Source organism: Felis catus, chromosome A3 (genome assembly GCF_018350175.1).
Source record: "Felis catus isolate Fca126 chromosome A3, F.catus_Fca126_mat1.0, whole genome shotgun sequence".
Classification (NCBI taxonomy): Eukaryota; Metazoa; Chordata; class Mammalia; order Carnivora; family Felidae; genus Felis; species Felis catus.
This window is the reverse complement of record NC_058370.1, coordinates 62,297,064-62,317,121: the sequence shown is the minus strand read 5'-3', so window position 1 is coordinate 62,317,121 and position 20,058 is coordinate 62,297,064. Positions and strand designations below refer to the sequence as shown.

General features: G+C 43.0%; 1 protein-coding gene across 9 annotated transcripts in view; it reads right to left on the bottom strand.

Annotated features, from left to right (window-relative positions):
- The window catches only part of FAM178B (family with sequence similarity 178 member B), a 115,702-nt gene extending 97,535 nt beyond the window's left edge, over window positions 1-18,167 (bottom strand). For 8 of the 9 annotated variants that reach the window (XM_023251624.2, XM_006930055.4, XM_006930056.4 and 5 more), the window contains exon 1: window positions 18,051-18,167. In XM_023251624.2, the coding sequence (XP_023107392.1) occupies window positions 18,051-18,092 (42 nt within the window). In that variant the 5' untranslated portion in view covers window positions 18,093-18,167. The remainder of the gene's footprint in view (window positions 1-18,050) is intronic. The other variant, XM_045054108.1, reaches the window with a different exon arrangement.
- Window positions 18,168-20,058: the final 1,891 nt, after the last annotated feature.

Below are 20,058 nucleotides of genomic sequence, written 5' to 3'. Positions count from 1 at the left end.
TCTCACCAGATACCACACAACAATTAACTCAAAATAAATGGAAAATCTAAATAAAAGTATTAAAACTATACAACTCTGAGAAGAAAAGGCAGGGGTAAATCTTTATGACTCCAGGTTGGCCAACATGGTTTCCTAGATATGATACCAACAATACAGGCAGCAGCAGCAGCAACAACAACAACAACAACAAGATATATTGGATTTCATCAGAAGTTAAAAATTTTCCCTTCAAAGGCTACTACTAAGAAAATGAAAAGACAACCTACAGAGTGGGACAAAATATTTGCAAATCATATAAGTCTGATAAGGGTTTAGTATCCAGAACATATGAAGAACTCTTACAACAATAAAAAGACAAAAAGTCCAGTTAAAAAGTAAGCAAAAGATTTGAATAGGCATTTTCAGAAGAATCTATACAAATGGCCAAAAAGCACACAAAAAGATGTTCAATGTCATTAACCACTTTATTAGGGAAGTGCAAATCAAAAACATAATGAGACACGACTTCACACCCAGTAGAATGGCAGCCAACCAACCAACCATTCAATCAATAACTAGTGTTGGTGAGGACCGGAGAAACTGGAACCCTCATCCACTGCATGTGTGAATGTAAAATGGTGCAGCCCTTGTGGAAAAGAGTCTAGTAGTTACCCAGTAAGTTAGACATAGAATTACCATTTGACCCAGTAATTCTACTCAAGGTAGAAATGACAACAGGTACTGAGACAAATCCTTGCACATGAATGTTCACAGTGGCACGACTCACACAGGCGAAAGGTGGAAACAGTACAAATGTCCGTCAACTACTGAGTGGATAAACAAAATATAGGACAGCCATACAATGGATTATTGAGTCACAAAAAGGAATGAAGCACTGTTATATGCTATAACAATGGATAAACCTCATAATCATTATGCTTAGTGAAAGAAGCCAGACACAAAGGTCTCCTATTGTATGGACGATTCTCTTTACATGAAATGCCAGAATAGGCAAATCCATAGAGACAGAAAGTAGATTAGTGGTTTCCAGGTGCTGGGTGCTGGGGTGGAAGGGGGAAGGGCGGAGAAATGGAGCATGACTGCTCAATGGGTACAAGGTCTCCTTTTTGGATGATGGAAAAACACTCTGGAACTCAACAGTGCCAATGATTGCACAACACTGTGAATTTACTAAATGCCCCAGAATTTCAAAATGATTAAAATTGCAAGTTTTATGCTATGCATATCTTACCACAAGAAAGGACAAATAAATATACAAATTATTCGGGGGTGGGGTGGGGAAATACACGTGAAATTATGTGAAATAAGTAGAGGACAGCATAACTTGGTAGAAATCCTAGAATAAAAAAAAGTACTTATACATGAAATAACCACATTAAGGATTTATGGGTGCAATTTTTGCACAATTGTTAAATAATGAACTATTCTAAATTTGTGCCTAAGTACTGAAAGGCAGCATCAGATGTTTGTAGGGGCCCAGTAAGAAAAGGAAGATACTAAGAATTATCCTCTGCCCTGGTTCTGACACCTTGCCCTCCTTTGGACCTTTAGAGAGGTGTTGCCCATGACCGCCCATCCTTCCGTTCACCAGTGGAATTTTTTGGTTTTTTTTCCTGCCTTCAAAAACAACCAGTTTCTTTTCCTTCTACACCCTCTTTTCCTTCCAGTCCTTCCTGAATATCGCTTCTGATTCAACCTTCTTAGACCTAGGGCATCAACTCAATTGTGTAACTTCCTCTGCTCAGAAGCCACTGCTGAACAAAGGTGTACCAGGACTCTTCAGAAGGTGATGAAAATATCCTTTATCTTAATCATGGTAGTTGTTACTCAAACTAAATACATTTGTCAGAGCTCACTGAACTGCACATCTATAGAGAGTGAATTTTACTGTAATGAAATTACAGCTTGATAAACCTAACTTATCCCCAGCTTTCACTTAGCAAAAGTGGAAGTTGAGACCAACTTTTCAACATATAAAATTATTTCCACATTAGAAACCATCTGGAGGGATGCACAAGATGCAAATTCTGTTAAATGAATGAAAATGCTCTTGGGATGACCAAAGCCATCTTTGTGTTATAAAGTGTCCCTTGTTGGCCTTCCCAGTTCCATGAGGCTTCCTAAGGTGCTCCTGCCAAGGGATCACTGAACTTCCCCTTGCAAAGGAGTGTGATCGGGTGTGGCCAAGGCTCTTAGGAGTCCTGATGGTATATGCTCTCCCTCTGGGGTGATTCTTGGGCTAGGATGTGTTTTGTACCTAGGAGGCACCTCTGGGCTTGGGGAAACAAAAAGGACCAGAGAGGGGCCCAGGGTAAAGAGAGCCAGAAGGATGCATGACCCAAGCAGAAGATATAGTCTTGGACAGGGGGGCAGTTTGTCCATAAGACCCACAGAACAGGAGGGCAGGCAGGGTGTCAGGGCAAAGAAGCATCAGGGTGCATGAACTAGCTTGGGCTGCCATAACAAATACCACAGGCTGGGGGCTTAAACCACAGACACTTATTTTCTCACAAAATAAAGGCTCTCTGGAGGCTCAAAGTCCAAGATCAAGGTATCGGTAGGGTTGGTTTCTTCTGAACCACTCTCCTCAGTTTGTGCCTGGCCATCTTCTGTGTTGCCACATGGTTTCTGGTCTGTGTCCTAACCATCTCTCCTCATAAGGATACCAGTCCTATTGGACTGGGATCCACCCCCAATGACTTCATTTAGCCTTAATTATCTGCTTAAAGGCCTTATCTCCAAATACAGCCACATTCTGAGGTAGTTAAGACTTCAACCTATGAATTTTAGGGGGTCAATTTAGCCAATAACAGTGTATTTGGCACCAACAGCCCTGAGCTCCATAGAAGGTGGTGGAGGCCTCTGCAAACATTAAAAATCCTTTGTTTGTATCAGAAAGGGTGATACTGAAAGTCCAAGAGCTTTCCAATGTTCCTGATTTGGCACCACTTTGCTGCCAACATGGCCATGACATGAGCATGATCAACGAGACATCATCAGCTCAAGCAACCAAAACTTGTGACATTCTAACCAAACTCTCAATGGTTTAATATGTAAGTGGGATCTCAGGTAAAGATCAGCAAAAGAATTTGCCCTTATAACCAGAAGTATCTGAAAAGCTGTTTGGTCCATAAATAACCAATGTCTATGTTCCTAAGGACCTGAGGAGATTAAGACCTTGCAGAGGATGAGAAATATGCACAGAGAAGGAGGTGTAAGCACAGTGATCATACCTCCTGCTTTTTTATGGAAGCATTTTAACAGACAAATGGCAAAGGTGGTCAGTAGCAAAGTTTGTAAAATCCTATAAAAGTTAAAAGAACAATAAAATATTTCCTTGCTTACTGATCATACAAGGAAAAGGGCTTTGGGAAATAGCCTGGCAGTTCCCCAAATGGTTAAACACAGAGGTACCATATGGCCCAGACATTCCATTTCTAGGTATAAATGAGAGAGAAATCAATACATATGTCCGCACAAAATCTTCTCCATTAATAATAATCCAGCAATATTTTTCACGATAGCTAAAAAGTGGAAACAACCCAATGGCCATCAGTTGTTGAAAGGACAAACAAAATGTGGTATATCCACATAATGGAGTATTATTCAGCTATAAAAATGAAGTACTGACTCATGCTACAACATGCATGGACCTTGAACATAATACATAAAATGAAAGAAGACTGACTTATAAAACCACATCCTGTGTGGTTCCATTTGTATGAAATGTCCAGAACAGGCAAATCCAGAGTGTTATAAAGCAGATTAGGGCCGGGAGAGAGAAGGGAAGTTGGGGGGTGACAGGTAAGGGATGCAAGGTTTATGTCTGGGGTGCTGAAAATGTTCTAAAATTGATTTCAGAACATGGATGACTTGTATGGTATGTGAGTTACATCTCAATAAACTAGTTTTTTACTTGTTTTTAATTTTTATTTTTAATAATTGATTGATTGATATTTGACAGAGAAAGCAAGCCAGCACACAAGTGGGGGAGAGGGGCAGGGAGGAGAGAGAGAATCTCAAGCAGGCTCCATATTCAGCATGGAGCCCGATGCCAGGCTTGATCCCATGACTGTGGGATCATGACTTGAGCCAAAATCAAGAGTTGGATGCCCAACCGACTAAGCCACCCAGGCACCCCTCACCTTTTTAAGTTTATTTGCAAAACTTTTTTTTTCTTTTAAAGAAAGTACAAGTAAAGTAAAACTGAAGGTCCACGCTGCTGTTGCTGCTAACCTTCCAAGAGGACAAAGGAGTGAGACATTGGGAAGCTGGAAAACATGCTAAAAGCCCTTCTCATTATAGATGCTACCGAAGAAGCAAGAAAGAAAAGAAAGAAACAAAGAATAAAAAGTATTACTAAAATCTCCCAGTAATATTCTATGCAAGTGATTATGCCTTTTGAGAATACAGGGTTGGGGGGTTAGGGCTGTTCTTTAAAAACCCTTTTACTTGGGGAACTGAGAGTATACCAAGTTGAGTCTGGAACAGTTGCTAAAGACAAGAAAACTGCCTTGCCCCAAGTAAATGTTTCAGTGTTCAGAAGTCCACAGAGATGATAAAATATAAAAAGAATCAGAAACTGCTGATGCATTGAGACCAAGTCTATGCGGCAAAAACTGCGCGCAACTGGGACGGTGGGAGGGAAGGATATTTTCTGCTTTTCAATTGGTTTCTTTTCTGAGCACAAGTGCTTTCTATGTCCTCCTAACAATGCAGAGCCCACTAAGTGTGGATACACAACACCAGCCTTTGTTCCACTTCAGAGTTGACAGTTTTTGCTATTCCAGTTTTGGCTGTTCCTCAAGATCATGAAAAGCAGCACACTCTGGTTTCTGAAAGTTCAGTAGGTCACTGCTCCAGATGGAGCACCCAAGACGGAGGGGCGCTTTAAAGTATAAAAGAGGAGTAAATGTGTCATTGCTGCCTGAGGAAACGTACCATGTCTCAGCCCCTCCTCTTCACCCGCACAACACTTCATGTATTTTTACCACACTGATGACTTAGTTCTCTTGAGTCACTGAGGTGCACAGATGAAGTCTTGTCTCCATATCCCAGTGACCAGCCCAGGGCCAGTGCAGGCTGGATTCTCAGAAAATGAGGTAGTTGATGCTACTGCACATTTATATGTGCTTTAGTTGGCCTGGGCTTCTATAACAAAATATGGGCATACAAAGAGATATTGCAGGTTCCATTCCAGACCACTGCAATACAGTGAATATGGCAATAAAGTGAGTCCAATGGGTTTTTTGGTTTCCCAAGGCATATAAAGGTTATTTGCACTGTACTGTAGTCTATTAAATGTGCAACAGCATTGTGTCTGAAAAAAAACAATGTCCATACTTTGGTTAAAAAATAATTTACTGCTAAAAACTGGTAACTATCATCTGAGCTTTCAGCAAGTCCATTGTTTTGCTGGGGGGGGGGCGGGGTCTTGCCTTAATGTTGCTGGCTGCTGACTGATCAGGGTGGTGGTTGCTGAAGGCTGGGGTGGCTGTGGCCATTTTTATAAATAAGACAACAATGAAGTTGGCCGCATCAGCTGACCCTTCCTTTCACGGACTATTTCTCTGCAGCATGTGATGCTGTTTGATAGCATCTTATTCACAGAACTTCTTACAAAATTGGAGTCAGCCATCTCAAACCCTACCACTGCTTAGCTGATATTAAATTCATGTAATAGTCTAAGTCCTTTGTTGTCATTTCAAAAATCTTCACATCATCTTCACCAGGAGTAGATTCTATCTCAAGAAACTACTTTCCTTGCTCTTCAATAAGAAAGCACTTCTCATCCTTTTTTAATTTTTTTTATTTTTTTATTTTTTTGAGAGAATGAGAGAGCAGGGGAGTGGGGCAGAGAGGGACGGAGAGAGAGAAGCTTAAGCAGCCTCCATACCCAGAGTAGAGCTCGATGCAGGGCTTGATCTCATGACTGTGAAATCATGCTTAACCGACTGAACCCCCAGACAGCCCTCATCCTTTCAAGTTTTTAAGATTGGCAGCAATTTGTCACACTTCAAGCTCCACTTCTAATTCTGGTTCTCTTGCTATTTGTACGACATCTGCAGTTAATTCCTCCACTGAAGTCCTGAACCCCTTAAACTCATCTGTGAGGGTTGGAATCAACTTCTTCCAGACTATTTTTTTTTTTAATTTTTTTTTCAACGTTTATTTATTTTTTTGGGACAGAGAGAGACAGAGCATGAACGGGGGAGGGGCAGAGAGAGAGGGAGACACAGAATCGGAAACAGGCTCCAGGCTCCGAGCCATCAGCCCAGAGCCCGACGCGGGGCTCGAACTCCCGGACCGCGAGATCGTGACCTGGCTGAAGTCGGACGCTTAACTGACTGCGCCACCCAGGTGCCCCCTTCCAGACTATTTTAAAGAGTTATGATATTTTAACCTCTTCCTATGAATCATGACTGTTCTTATGGCATCTAGAATGAATCACTTCCAGAAGGTTTGCAATTTACTTTGCCCAAATCCACCAGAGGCATCACTCTCTATAGCAATGATAGCCTTACAAATATTTCTTACATAGTAAGACTTGAAAGTCTAAATTACTCCTTGACCCAAGACTGCAGAATGGATGTGGTATTAGATAAGAAAACACTAATTTTGTTGTACATCTCCATCAGAGCTCTTGGGTGACCAGGTACACTGTCAATAAGCAGTAATATTTTGAAAGGAATCTTTCTGAGCAGCAGGTGTCAACAATGGGCTCAAAATATTCAGTAAACCATACTGTAAACAGGCAGAGTAGATTTAGCATAATTCTTAAGGGTCTTAGGATTTTTGGACTGGTAAGTGAGCACTGGTTTCAACTTAAAACCACTAGCTGCATTAGTCTCTTACAAGAGAGTCAGCCTGTCTTTTGAAGCTTTGAAGCCAGGCATTAACTTCTCCTCTCTAGCTATGAAGTCCTCGAGAGCATCTTCTTCCAATAGAAGGCTGTTTTGTCTACACTGAAAACTTCTTGTTTAGTGTAGCCACTTTCATTAATGACCTTAGCTAGATCTTCTGGATAACTTGCTGTTTCACCTTGCTGCTTGCACTCTGATGTTATGGAGACGGCTTCTTTCCTTTAACCTCATGAACCACCCCTGCTAGCTTCAGACTTTTCTTCTGCAGCTTCATGGACTTGAAGAGAGTTAGGGCCTTGCTCTGGATTAGACTTTGGTTTAAGGGAATGTTGTGGGATGGTCTGATCTTGTATCCAGACCACTCTAACTTTCTCCAAATCAGTGATAAGGCTGTTTCACTTTCTTATCATTCATGTGTTCACTGGAGTAGCACTTTTCATATCCTTCAAGAACTTTTCCTTCACATTCATGACTTGGCTGTTTGAAGCTTTTGGTCTATCTTGGCTTTTGACATGCCTTGCTTAATAAGATTAATCATTTCTAGCTTTTGACTTAAAGTCAGGGATGTGTGACTATTCCTTTCACTTGAACACTTAGAGGCCATTATAAGGTTATCAACTGGCTTAACTTCAATATTGCTGTGTCTCAGGGAATAGGGAGGCCTGAGGAGAGAGAGGGAGACAGACGGGGGAATGACTGGTTGGTGGAACAGTCAGAACATGCACAACATTTATTGTTTAAGCTTGCGGTCTTATGTGGGTGAGGTTCATGGCACCCACATATACAACAGAACATATAAGATCACTGACAACCGTAACAAATATAATAATCATGAAAAAGTTTAAAATATTATGAGAATTACCTAAATGTGACACAGAGGCGTAAATGAGCAAATGCTTTTGGAAAAATGGCCCCAATAGATGAGAACTGCAGGTTGCCACAAACCTTTACTTTGTAAAAACAAAACAAAACAAAACACAAAAAACAAGCATTATCTGTGAAGTATAATAAAGTGCAATAAAACAAAACATGCCTATACCATGGGCTGGGTGGCTTAAAAAAACAGATTTCTCATAGTTCTTTTTATTTTTTTATATCTTTTTTAACATTTATTTATTTTTGAGAGAGAGAGACAGAGAGAGACAGAGTGTGAGCAGGGGAGGGGTGGAGAGAGAGGGAGACACAGAATCTGAAGCAGGCTCCAGGCTCTGAGCTATCAGCACAGAGCCCGATGTGGGCTCGAACCCACCAACTGTGAGATCATGACCTGAGCTGAAGTTGGACGCTTAACTGACTGAGCCACCCAGGCGCCCATTATTTTTCATAGTTCTTGAGGCTACAAATCCAAGATCAAGGTGCTGGCAAGATAGGTTTCTTTCTGAGGGCTTTTCTCATGGCTCACAGGAGACTATTCTCTGCTGTGTGTTCACATGACCTCTCCTTGATGCGCTTGTGGGAAAGACACAGAATGTGTGCATTGGTCTCTTCCTCTTTTTTTTTTTTTAATGTTTTATTTATTTTGAGAGAGGGAGTGTGTGTGTGCTCATAAGCAGGGGAGGGGCAGAGAGGGAAAGACAGAATCCCAAGCGGCCTCCATGCTATCAGCACAGAGCCTGACACAGGGTTGGATCCCATGAACTGTGAGATCATGACCTGAGCTGGAATCAAGAGTCAGACACTTAGGACTTAGGATGCTTAACTGACATAAGGACGCTTAACCAACTGAGCCACCCTGGCGCCCCTTCCTCTTCTTATAAGGATACTAATCCCGGGGTGCCTGAGTGGCTCAGTGGGTTATAAGCGTCCAACTTTGGCTCAGGTCACAATCTCATGGTTTATGAGTTCGAGCCCCGTGTCGGGCTCTGTGCTGACAGCTCAGAGCCTGGAGCCTGCTTCGGATTCTGTGTTTCCCTCTCTGCCCCTCCCCCACTCATGATCTGTCTCTCTGTTTCAAAAATAAACATTAAAAAAAAAAAAAAGGATACTAATCCCATCATGCAGTCCCACCCTCATGACCTCATCTAATTTAATTACCTCCCACAGGCCCCATCTCTAAATACCATCATATTGCGAGTTAGGGCTTCAACACATGAATTTGAGGGGGAGACACAATTCAATCCATAATGCCATGCAATATATCAAACATCACTACACTAGCTGCAAATCAAATTAATCAACTTTAAAGTACAATGTATGACAGAAAAGTGTACCAGGGTAAGAATACAGCTAGATGAATTTTCACAAAGTGAACACACCTAGGTAACCATTACCAAAGTAAAAAGATGGCACATACCAGCACCCCAGAGTCCTTTATGTTCACTCCCAGTCAGTACGCCCACCCTCTGCCCCCAAAATAAAACTTAACACCACAGATTTGCCTGTTTTTTCAATAATGCATAAGTGGAATCACACAGTATGGATTCTTTGTCGTCTTCTTTAGTTCAATGTTATGTCTATGAATGTTCATCTTCGTTGTTGTATAGTATTCGACTGTATGAATGCAGGGTTAACTCTTCTGTTGATAGACATCTTCATTGTTTTTAGTTTTTGACAATTATGAATAATGCTTCCATAAACGTTGTTTTACTTGCCTTTTGTACAATCTCACACACCTAATCACACACATTTCTTGTTGGGAATGCGGCTAGGTGTCAAATTGATGGGTCACAGGAATAGGTATGTTTGTTCATGGTAGACAAGGTCAGTTGGAAAGTGGTAGAATGAATTTACCCTCCTATATGCCATTTGCCAGTTCTCCTCATCCTACCCTTGTCAGCACCTGAGACTGTCAGTTTTTTAAAGGTTTACCATTCTAGTAGTTATTTCTCACCTACTGGTTTCTTATTGCATTAAAAAAATGTTTTTTTTAGTGTTTATCTATTTTTGAGAGAGACAGAAACAGAGACAGAGACAGAGCATAAATGGGGGAGGGTCAGAGAGAGAAGGAAACACAGAATTCGAAGCAACTCCAGGCTCTGAGCTATCAGCACAGAGCTCAGCGCGGGGCTGTGAGATGACTTGAGCTGAAGTCGGATGCTTAACCAACTGAGCCACCCAAGTGACCCCCTCACTACATTAAAAAAAAAATTTTTTTAGTGTTTATTTTTGACAGAGAGAAAGTGCAAGTGGGGGAGGGAGAGAGAGAGACAAAGACACAGAATCTGAAGCAGGCGCTCTGAGCTGTCAGCACAGAGCCCAATGTGGGGCTGGAACTCATAGGCTGTGAGACCATGACCTGAGCCCAAGTCGGCTGCCCAACAGACTGAGCCACCCAGGTGCCCCTCATTGAATTTTTTATTATAAATTTGTGTTTTCCTTACTTAATGACACTGAACAACTTTTCTGTTGTGTTCTCCACCTGGATTCTTTTTTTTTATAAAGTACCTGTTGCCCAATTTCTTTTTTTTTCAATATATGAAATTTATTGTCAAATTGGTTTCCATACAACACCCAGTGCTCATCCCAAAAGATGCCCTCCTCCATACCCATCACCCACCCACCCCTCCCTCCCACCCCCCATCAACCCTCAGTTTGTTCTCAGTTTTTAAGAGTCTCTTATGCTTTGGCTCTCTCCCACTCTAACCTCTTTTTTTTTTTTTTTTTTTTCCTTTTTCCTTCCCCTCCTCCATGGGTTTCTGTTAAGTTTCTCAGGATCCACATATGAGTGAAAACATATGGTATCTGTCTTTCTCTGCCTGACTTATTTCACTTAGCATAACACTCTCCAGTTCCATCCACGTTGCTACAAAAGGCCATATTTCATTCTTTCTCATTGCCATGTAGTACTCCATTGTGTATATAAACCACAATTTCTTTATCCATTCATCAGTTGATGGACATTTAGGCTCTTTCCATAATTTGGTTATTGTTGAGAGTGCTGCTATAAACATTGGGGTATAAGTGCCCCTATGCAACAGTACTCCTGTATCCCTTGGGTAAATTCCTAGCAGTGCTATTGCTGGGTCATAGGGTAGGTCTATTTTTAATTTTCTGAGGAACCTTCACACTGCTTTCCAGAGTGGTTGCACCAGTTTGCATTCCCACCAACAGTGCAAGAGGGTTCCCGTTTCTCCACATCCTCTCCAGCATCTATAGTCTCCTGATTTGTTCATTTTGGCCACTCTGACTGGCGTGAGGTAATATCTGAGTGTGGTTTTGATTTGTATTTCCCTGATAAGGAGCGACGTTGAACATCTTTTCACGTGCCTGTTGGCCATCCGGATGTCTTCTTTAGAGAAGTGTCTATTCATGTTTTCTGCCCATTTCTTCACTGGGTTATTTGTTTTTCGGGTGTGGAGTTTGGTGAGCTCTTTATAGATTTTGGATACTAGCCCTTTGTCCGATATGTCATTTGCAAATATCTTTTCCCATTCCGTTGGTTGCCTTTTAGTTTTGTTGGTTGTTTCCTTTGCTGTGCAGAAGCTTTTTATCTTCATAAGGTCCCAGTAATTCATTTTTGCTTTTATTTCCCTTGCCTTTGGGGATGTGTCGAGTAAGAGATTGCTACGGCTGAGGTCAGAGAGGTCTTTTTCTGCTTTCTCCTCTAGGGTTTTGATGGTTTCCTGTCTCACATTCAGGTCCTTTATCCATTTTGAGTTTATTTTTGTGAATGGTGTGAGAAAGTGGTCTAGTTTTAACCTTCTGCATGTTGCTGTCCAGTTCTCCCAGCACCATTTGTTAAAGAGACTGTCTTTTTTCCATTGGATGTTCTTTCCTGCTTTGTCAAAGATGAGTTGGCCATATGTTTGTGGGTCTAGTTCTGGGGTTTCTATTCTATTCCATTGGTCTATGTGTCTGTTTTTGTGCCACCTGTTGCCCAACTTCTATTGGGTTGTCCTTTTTGACATTTCTTGATTTATGGGCATTCTTCTATATTCTCAAGATGAACCCTGTCGGTTTTACGTGTTGCAAATATTTTCACCCACTCTATGGCTTGTCTTTTCACTCTCTTAATGGTGTGTCTTTACAGAGAAAAATTCAAAAGTTCAATGGAGCCTAATTTATCAATGCTTTCTTCTATGATTAGTGTGTTCTGTGTCTTGTTTAAGAAATCTTACCCATTCTGGGGCACCTGGGTGGCTTAGTCGGTTAAGCATCTGACTTCAGCTCACGTCATGATCTCCTGGTTTGTGAGTTCCAGCCCCGCATTGGGCTCTGTGCTGACAGCTCAGAGCCTGGAGCCTGCTTCAGATTCTGTCTCTGTCTCTCTGCCCCTCCCCTACTTACTCTCTGTCTCTCTCTCAAATATAAAAATAAAACATAAAAAAAAAATTTTAAAGAAATCTTCCCCATTCCAAAGTCATGAACATATTCTCATATCAACTTCTAGAATTTTTATTATTTTACAATTCACATTTGGATCTATAATCCTCACAAGACACATTTTAGTTTTCACTGATGTGTAACTTAGATAAGGTACACAAATCTTAACTATTCAACTTGATGAATTTATATATATGATATATGGCATATATATATATACACACAGTTGACCTTTAAACAACATGAGCTTGAACCATGTAGGTCCACGTCTAAGTGGATTTTTTCCAACTTTTATTTATTTTTGGGACAGAGAGAGAGAGAGAGAGAGAGCATGAACGGGGGAGGGGCAGAGAGAGAGGGAGACACAGAATCGGAAGCAGGCTCCAGGCTCTGAGCCATCAGCCCAGAGCCTGACACAGGGCTCGAACTCACAGACCGCGAGATCGTGACCTGGCTGAAGTTGGACGCTTAACCGAATGCGCCACCCAGGCGCCCCTAAGTGGATTTTTTCTATAAATACAGTACAGTACTGTAAATTTTCTCTTACTTGTGATATTCTTAATATTTTTTCTCTAGCTTACTTCATTGTAAGAAAACAGTATATGATATATAGACAAAATATGCGTTAATCAATTGTCTATGCTAATGGTAAGGCTTCCAATCAACAATATGCTATTAACAGTTTTTAGAAAGTCAAAGTTGTATGCAAATTAAAAAAAAAATTTTTAATGTTTATTTATTATTGAGAGACAGAGAGAGAGACAGAGCATGAGCATGGGAGGGGCAGAGACAGGAGAAGACACAGAATCTGAAGCAGGCTCCAGGCTCTGAGCGGTCAGCACAGAGCCCGACGCGGGGCTCCTACTCACAAACTGTGAGATCATGACCTGAGCTGAAGTCGGACACTTAACTGACTGAGCCGCCCAGGCGCCCCAGTTGTATGCAAATTTTTGAATGCACAGGGAGTTGATGCCCCAACCCTCATGTGTTTAAGGGTCAATGTGTGTGTATGTGTGTGTGTGTATGACCCAGATGAAGATACTGAACATCTCTCACACCCTAGAAGGATCTCTCATATCTCTTTCAGTCAATAGCCCCCAAAGGTAACAATACTCTGCCTGTATCACCATCAATTATTTTGCCTGTTTCTTTTCTTTTTTTTTTTTTTTTTTTAATTTTATTTTCAACGTTTCTTTATTTTTGGGACAGAGAGAGACAGAGCATGAACGGGGGAGGGGCAGAGAGAGAGGGAGACACAGAATCGGAAGCAGGCTCCAGGCTCTGAGCCATCAGCCCAGAGCCCAACGCGGGGCTCCAACTCATGGACCGCGAGATCGTGACCTGGCTGAAGTCGGACGCTTAACCGACTGCGCCATCCAGGCGCCCCAGCCTGTTTCTTCATTTTATATACAGGAAATCATATATTTGGAGCTCTTTTGTGTCTGATTATAACCTGCTCAACATCATGCATGTGAGATTCATCCATGTTATTGCATGTTGCAGTTCTCCATTCATTTTCCTTAGTGTATAGTATTCCATCATATGAATACATCACAACTTACTTATTCACTCTTCCTTTGATGGACACTTGGATTGTTTCTTATTTCAGGGTATTATGAATAAAGCTGCTATGAATATTCTTGTGTATGTCTTTTGAAGGAAATAAATATTCATTTCTGTTAGCTATTTACCAGGATACACAAAATTTTTATCTTACTGTACTACAAAAACCATTTAGATTTGTCAAGTTCTCCCTGCCAAGTACACATAGCATATTTTATCTGTTCCTACATCCATAATTATTTTTGGAAAAAATGTGAAAACCTTTTCTATTTTTTTATTTTGAAATAATTTCAGACGTACCCCAAATTATAAAAACAATACAAAAAATGCCCATATGGGGGCGCCTGGGTGGCTCAGTTGGTTGAGTACCCGACACTTGGTTTCAGCTCAGGTCATGATCTCACAGTTCATTCATTTGAGCCCATGCTGGGCTCCACGCTGGCTCCTTGCTGGCAGTGAGGAGCCTGCTTGGGATTCTCTCTCCCTCTCTCTCTGCCCCTCCCCCACTTGTGCTCACTATCTCTCAAGATAAATAAGCTAAAAAAAAAAAAAATGCTCATATGCCCTTCATCAAAATCCCTCCATGTCAACATTTTACTACATTTGGTTTACCAGTAATTATCTTGTGTGCATGTGTGTACGTATGACCTTGACACTGTTGAAGAGTACTGGCCAGTTACTTGGTAGACTATATAAACCTGGGTTTATGTGACATTTCCTCATAATTAGATACAGGTGATATGTTTGGGACAGGAATACCCAGATGTGATGTGTTCTTCTCAGTGTATATGAGAAGGCACATGATAGTGTCCCATTACTGCTGTACTAATTTTAATCACTTGGTTAAGGCCAGGTTTCTCCACTGTAATATCACTATGTTTCCCTCTGTTATTAATCAGTATCTTATGGGGAAAATGCTTTGAGATTATGTAAACATCCTGTTTCTCATCATACATTCATTTCATAGTTTCAGCATCCATTGATGATTCTTTTTTTAAATTTAATTCCAGTATAGTTGACATATGATCACATTCGTGATTCTTGCCTGAAATAATTTTGATGGAAATGGTTCAAAACTAGTTTTTGTTTAAAAAAATTTTTAACGTTTATTTATTATTGAGAGACAGAAAGAGACAGAGCATGAGCAGGGGAGGGGCAGAGAGAGGGGGAGACACAGAATCCGAAGCAGGCTCCAGGTTCTGAGCTGTTAGCACAGAGCCCAACGCAGGCTCAAACTCACAAACCAAGAGATCATGACCTAAGCCGAAGTCGGAAACTTAACCAATGAGCCACCCAGGAGCCCCTATTTTTTGTTTTTAATACCCGCAAATTAAAAAAAAAAAATCGTACGGTGATCAACAGGATTTCTCATAATTTGAACTGAAATCTGGAAGATCACCAGACATTTGCCATAAAAACATCCCCAAAGTCACCTTGAGAGAATAAAAAAAATAAAACTGGCCAACTGGTGGTGGCTGTGACACTGTTCTCAAGCAGAGTACAACTACCTCCTGGGAACCTGAGAGTCAGCCAAAGAAGACAGAGAAAGAACTCTCCTAAATGCCTCCACTTCTACACAAACCACCCCCAAACCATCCTGGTGCAGACTGAGAAAAGATGTTTTGCATGCTCAGAACATCTCTTTCTAGAAGGAGCACATACGTCAGCCAGGGCATGAATGAAGAACAGGGGTCAAGTCTCACAGATCCTAAGGGCTCCTGGGGTTCAGGAGTTCAGCCCATGTCTTCCCTGGAGACAAAGCAGAACATAAACTTTGCCCTTTTGTTTCCAGGAGATTCTCATTCACCTTTCTAGCTTTCTCTAGGCTGGGACCAGCTCACCTGCTTAAACAGCAAACTCAGCAGAAACAATTAATCCATAGGGGCCCTGACATCCTGTGGGTTAACTAGCGAGGCTCTCTGGGAGCAAAGTCACCAAGTGAGTTGATACATAAGCAGGTTCCAATTTACAAGTGGACTAAGTCCCAAAAGCTCATTCTGCAAGCCAAGGGTGAGAAATAAGGTCTCTGCAGGTTAGCTCACAAAACCAGTAACTCATGGAGCAGCCTCACAGATGATTGAGGGCTGGGAAGGAAACCTTCACCCAGAACATGGTCTCTGCAAGATGAAGACTTTGACTTGAGGACCAGAAGACAACTTGCCCCAACTTGCCCAGCACAGTTTTACTCAGCAACACCTAACATAGCATCTCTGATGTATCAGGCATTGTGCTGAGTACTGGAACACCAAGGATGGGAAAGATATGGTCTCTGCCCTTGAGGGGCTTGTACAGCAGTGGAAGGTTTCTGCCAGGGGTAGACCCAGCATCACCAAGACTCCAGTGGACGGTGGAGCATGGGTCTCACGGTCTCAACAGGTGTATTCAGACTGGCTGGTCATGGGCAGGCTCAAGGATGAGGGCTGCCTGACCAGTGTGCATGGAAGCATGGCTGCTGCAAAGCACATTTCACTTAAAGGTATCCATCTACCAGTGGTTATATGGCAGCCCAATTTAAGAATTTCACCAGGAAAGGAGACACATCCATCAGCTGTTGCTTCTCTTTCCAACCCACAAAATAATATATTTTTCATACTTGTACCTGTTGTTCTTGCTTTTACCAACTCCCTCCCTCGTGTTCCTTGAAAACATTAGCAGTTTCAAAGAAGAGGAAATGAATGACACTAGAAGGGTACAATGTGATAAAAGGTCATCTTTGGTGCTTGAATCTTCAATGCTGAAACCTGCAATTGCTGGTCCAAGGTCACAGCTGGCAACACTACTTCATCGGAGCTAAGATGCCACCAATTTTAAGAGCATCATGACTTTCTTTCTTTTTTTCTTTTAAAGATTTTACTTTTAAGTAATCACTACACCCAGCGTGGGACTGCAAGTTACAACCCTGTGATCAAGAATTGCATGCTCTTCCGACTGAGCCAGCCAGGCGCCCTCAGCATGACTTTCTATGACCACCAAGAAAGAAAAAAATCTGCCAAGTGAATGACACAAAGGAAGACACAGCTCAACTTCAGAGCTGTGAAGATGTGAACGAAGGTGCATCCAAGAATCAATTAAAAATGGTAACTCTGGTTAATCTGACATGTTTCAAGTACTGTGTGCTAGGTGTTGAGACAGGAACACAAGAGACAAAAGGCCATCCTACAGTCAAATGGGAAGAAGACACACTCAACATCTAAACTTAACTCCTGTCCTCTTCCTCCCCAGCACCCAGCACCAACCAGCCAGGACTATTCCTCCTCAATCTCACTCATCTGCTTTCCAGGCTAAGGAGTGAAGCCATCTGGTTTCACCATGCTCCCTCTTCTCCAGTCCAGCTCAGGGACTGCCGCTCCATCTGTCTATCCCTTCCCACTGCTGGGTGGGGGCCTCCCTAAATCCTGGAAACCCAAGCCTGTAACATTCAGCCTCCCTCGCCTACCTCTCCCACTCTCCATCACTGTCCCACAGTGTGATTTCAACATGTTGCCCCACTTTTTCTTCTTTTATTTTCCTCGCTACAAGAAAAATAAAATAATCTGTCTCAAAGTGTAGCCATGCGGTCAAATCATTATGGAATCCAAAATGCTTTGAGTCTTGATGTAAAAAAGATCCAAGATTAACTGACACTATTACAACAGTCCTGTTTTTCTGAATATTGCTTTTTTCAAGATGACTTATTCCTAACACCGTGCTTTGTGTCGGTCCTTTTAAACAAATATTTAATAGCTTAGGAATGTTAGTGAGGGCAGTGGCTCTGGTTAGCAAGCCCTCAGCTCGCACTCTGAAAGATGAAATGAGATGAGTTTTATCCATAAAGGAAAGTCAAACAGTCTGCAGTATTATAAACTGCACATCCATCAAACTAGGCATAGGCTGGGAACAGAGAGCTTTTCTGGGGGGAAAAAAAGCCATCCTCTGTGCCCTGGGGAACACTGGGAAAACACACACACAACCACCAAATCAACCAAAACATAAACCAAGTCTCAAGTTAGTCTGAAGAAAGTTCCGTCCCAACAAAGCAAACGATGCCTTGGTGACTGTGCCACCCAGGAGAGGAGGGCCTGGCTGGTCTTGGTCTGGGCCAGCCCTGGGCCCAGCCGGCCGCCAGGGTCAGAGTAACACGTGAGCACATGTGTTTAACCAAGAAATCCATAAGGGCGCAAAAGAGGCAGGGGGTTGTGTCTGATCTGACTGACAGCGGGGTTGGGACCATCCTAACTGGGCGAGCAGGGGAGGGATAGGAGGCCGGGGCACAGGCCTGGAGGAGAGGGGCGGCTAGTGGGGAAAAGGAAGCGGGTGCAGGATTCCCGGACGGTGGGGCTGGAAGGGCGAGGACCGCGGATGGGAAGAAGAGCGGGTTCCTACCTCCCGGGCCGCTGGGGCCTTCCCGCGCCCCCAACGATGCATGCGGAGGTTGCACTTGGGCAGGCAACAGCCGTCCAGCACCCGGGCGGCGCGCGCAGACGGCGCCCCCCAGCGGGCCCAGCCCCTCCCGCCACGTGCGCATCCACGTGCACGCCAAGCGCAGCACCGGAAGCCCAAGGGTGGGCAGTGCTCCCCGCAGGCGAGGCCGGCATCAATCACCCCTCCCGAACTTTTGATCTGTGCCCTCTACTTAACATGCAGTTGAGTCGAGGGATCCTCACCTGGGGGGCTTCCAAACAGATGGGGACACCGATCCCACAGGGAAAGGGCCTCTTGCTAAGGGACAAGGACAGAAGGGGCGGCGCCAGGATTTAAACCCACTGTGGCCTCTCCGCCGTCAGACCACCCGGGATCTTTCCCAAAGTAAGACACTTCTCGTGTTGTGTGTTGAGAGCGCATCCCTTATAGCCACCATCCATGATTATTCACGTTTTGCTTTGAGAACAGATGTGCCCTGGGCATGTGTATCTGAGTGTGTGTGAGTGTGCGCGTCTGTTCGTTCTTTGGGGGATGTCGGCCGGTCAGATTCACACTGAACAAACTGGTTGAGCCCCGACCCTTTGCCTGACCCTGAGCAAGGCCATTTACATACATTATTTCTCTTTATCTGCAGCCAGCCCTGTCATCAATTAAAACCATATCCTACTCTTCTGGGGAACTGATTTTTAATTAGACATCATGAATAGCTAATTAACTGTCCTCCTGCGTGGTTTTCCAGGCAGGAGGGCGGTAGAGCCGAGACGAGCCGAGCTGAGCAGTGCTACTCCTGGCACCCTGGCTAAGCCCATACTCTGAGTGAGAAGCCTCTCTTCTGGGGCCAGGAAGTGAGAGAAGGCAGAGGCCTTGGTGTGTTAGCAGGCCTTCCGAGCAACGTTGTTTCTTGACCTTTACTTCCTTTGATCAGCTCATCTAGGAGTTTGAGCCTATTAATTCATGTGACTTCCATTTGTTAAAAGGGATATTGAAGAGACTGAAAGGATCCCTTCTGAACTCCTTCCTGTTCTTTGGAGAATGTCTGCCATTTTAAATGTTTTAAACATACATAGGTATATCCATTTTAATGAGCATCATTTGTAAGTTTAATATGAAGAGACAGATCCAGCCCCAGGCAAAGTTGAAAATACTAACCTACACAAGAATAATCCTTTTTTGGTATACGAATGCTCCCACCAACATTAGCTCATTGGATCTTCACTGTAGGCTGGAGGGTGCTGACTACTCATTTTCCAGTGGAAGAAACTGAGGCTTGGAGGCCAGCTGCCTGACCCAGAGCCATACTCTGGGGTATGAGAGCCTACATTTAATCCCAGGGCTCTCATTGCTACTGGTCTGTCTTTCCTCATGTCACCCAGGGTTTTGCTCTCACTTTAGGAACCTGTTGTTCTCACTTCTTTGTGTGGAGGCCCTGTGTCCTTGAGGCCCTCCACATTCCTCCCAGAGGACCCTGGAAGGAAAGAAAAGGAAATTTGGCCAACAGGGCTGCCTCAGGTGGCTCAAGAGACTCCATTAGAGGGCCTCTTCATGCAGCAGGTCATGCCTGCTGAAGGCCCGCCCATTCTCCTCCTCCTCCTAGGATCTCTGTTCCTTCAAGTCCTGCTCTGCCCGACCCCAGGTTGTGTGTGCCCACTCCTCGTGACTTGATCTCTTAGCCTGGTTAAAAAGCTGTGTTCCCAAGAGTCCTTTGAATAGTAACCATAGAAATGGGATCGACTCAGGAGAAAGGCTTTAGGCAAGTTGGCCTTCCTTACTCCTTCCAGGGAGAGTGGGTGCTTAGTCTTACAAAGGCCAACCTGGAATGACAGTTTCAATTATTTTATTCACTTATAGCTGCTTCTTCATGTAATCATCTTTTATTGATCATCTAGAAGGAGCTACATACGCTATATACATTGTAATTCAATCCTTTTTAAGGACCCTACAGAAGGGAAATTGGAGGTTCGGAGAGCTT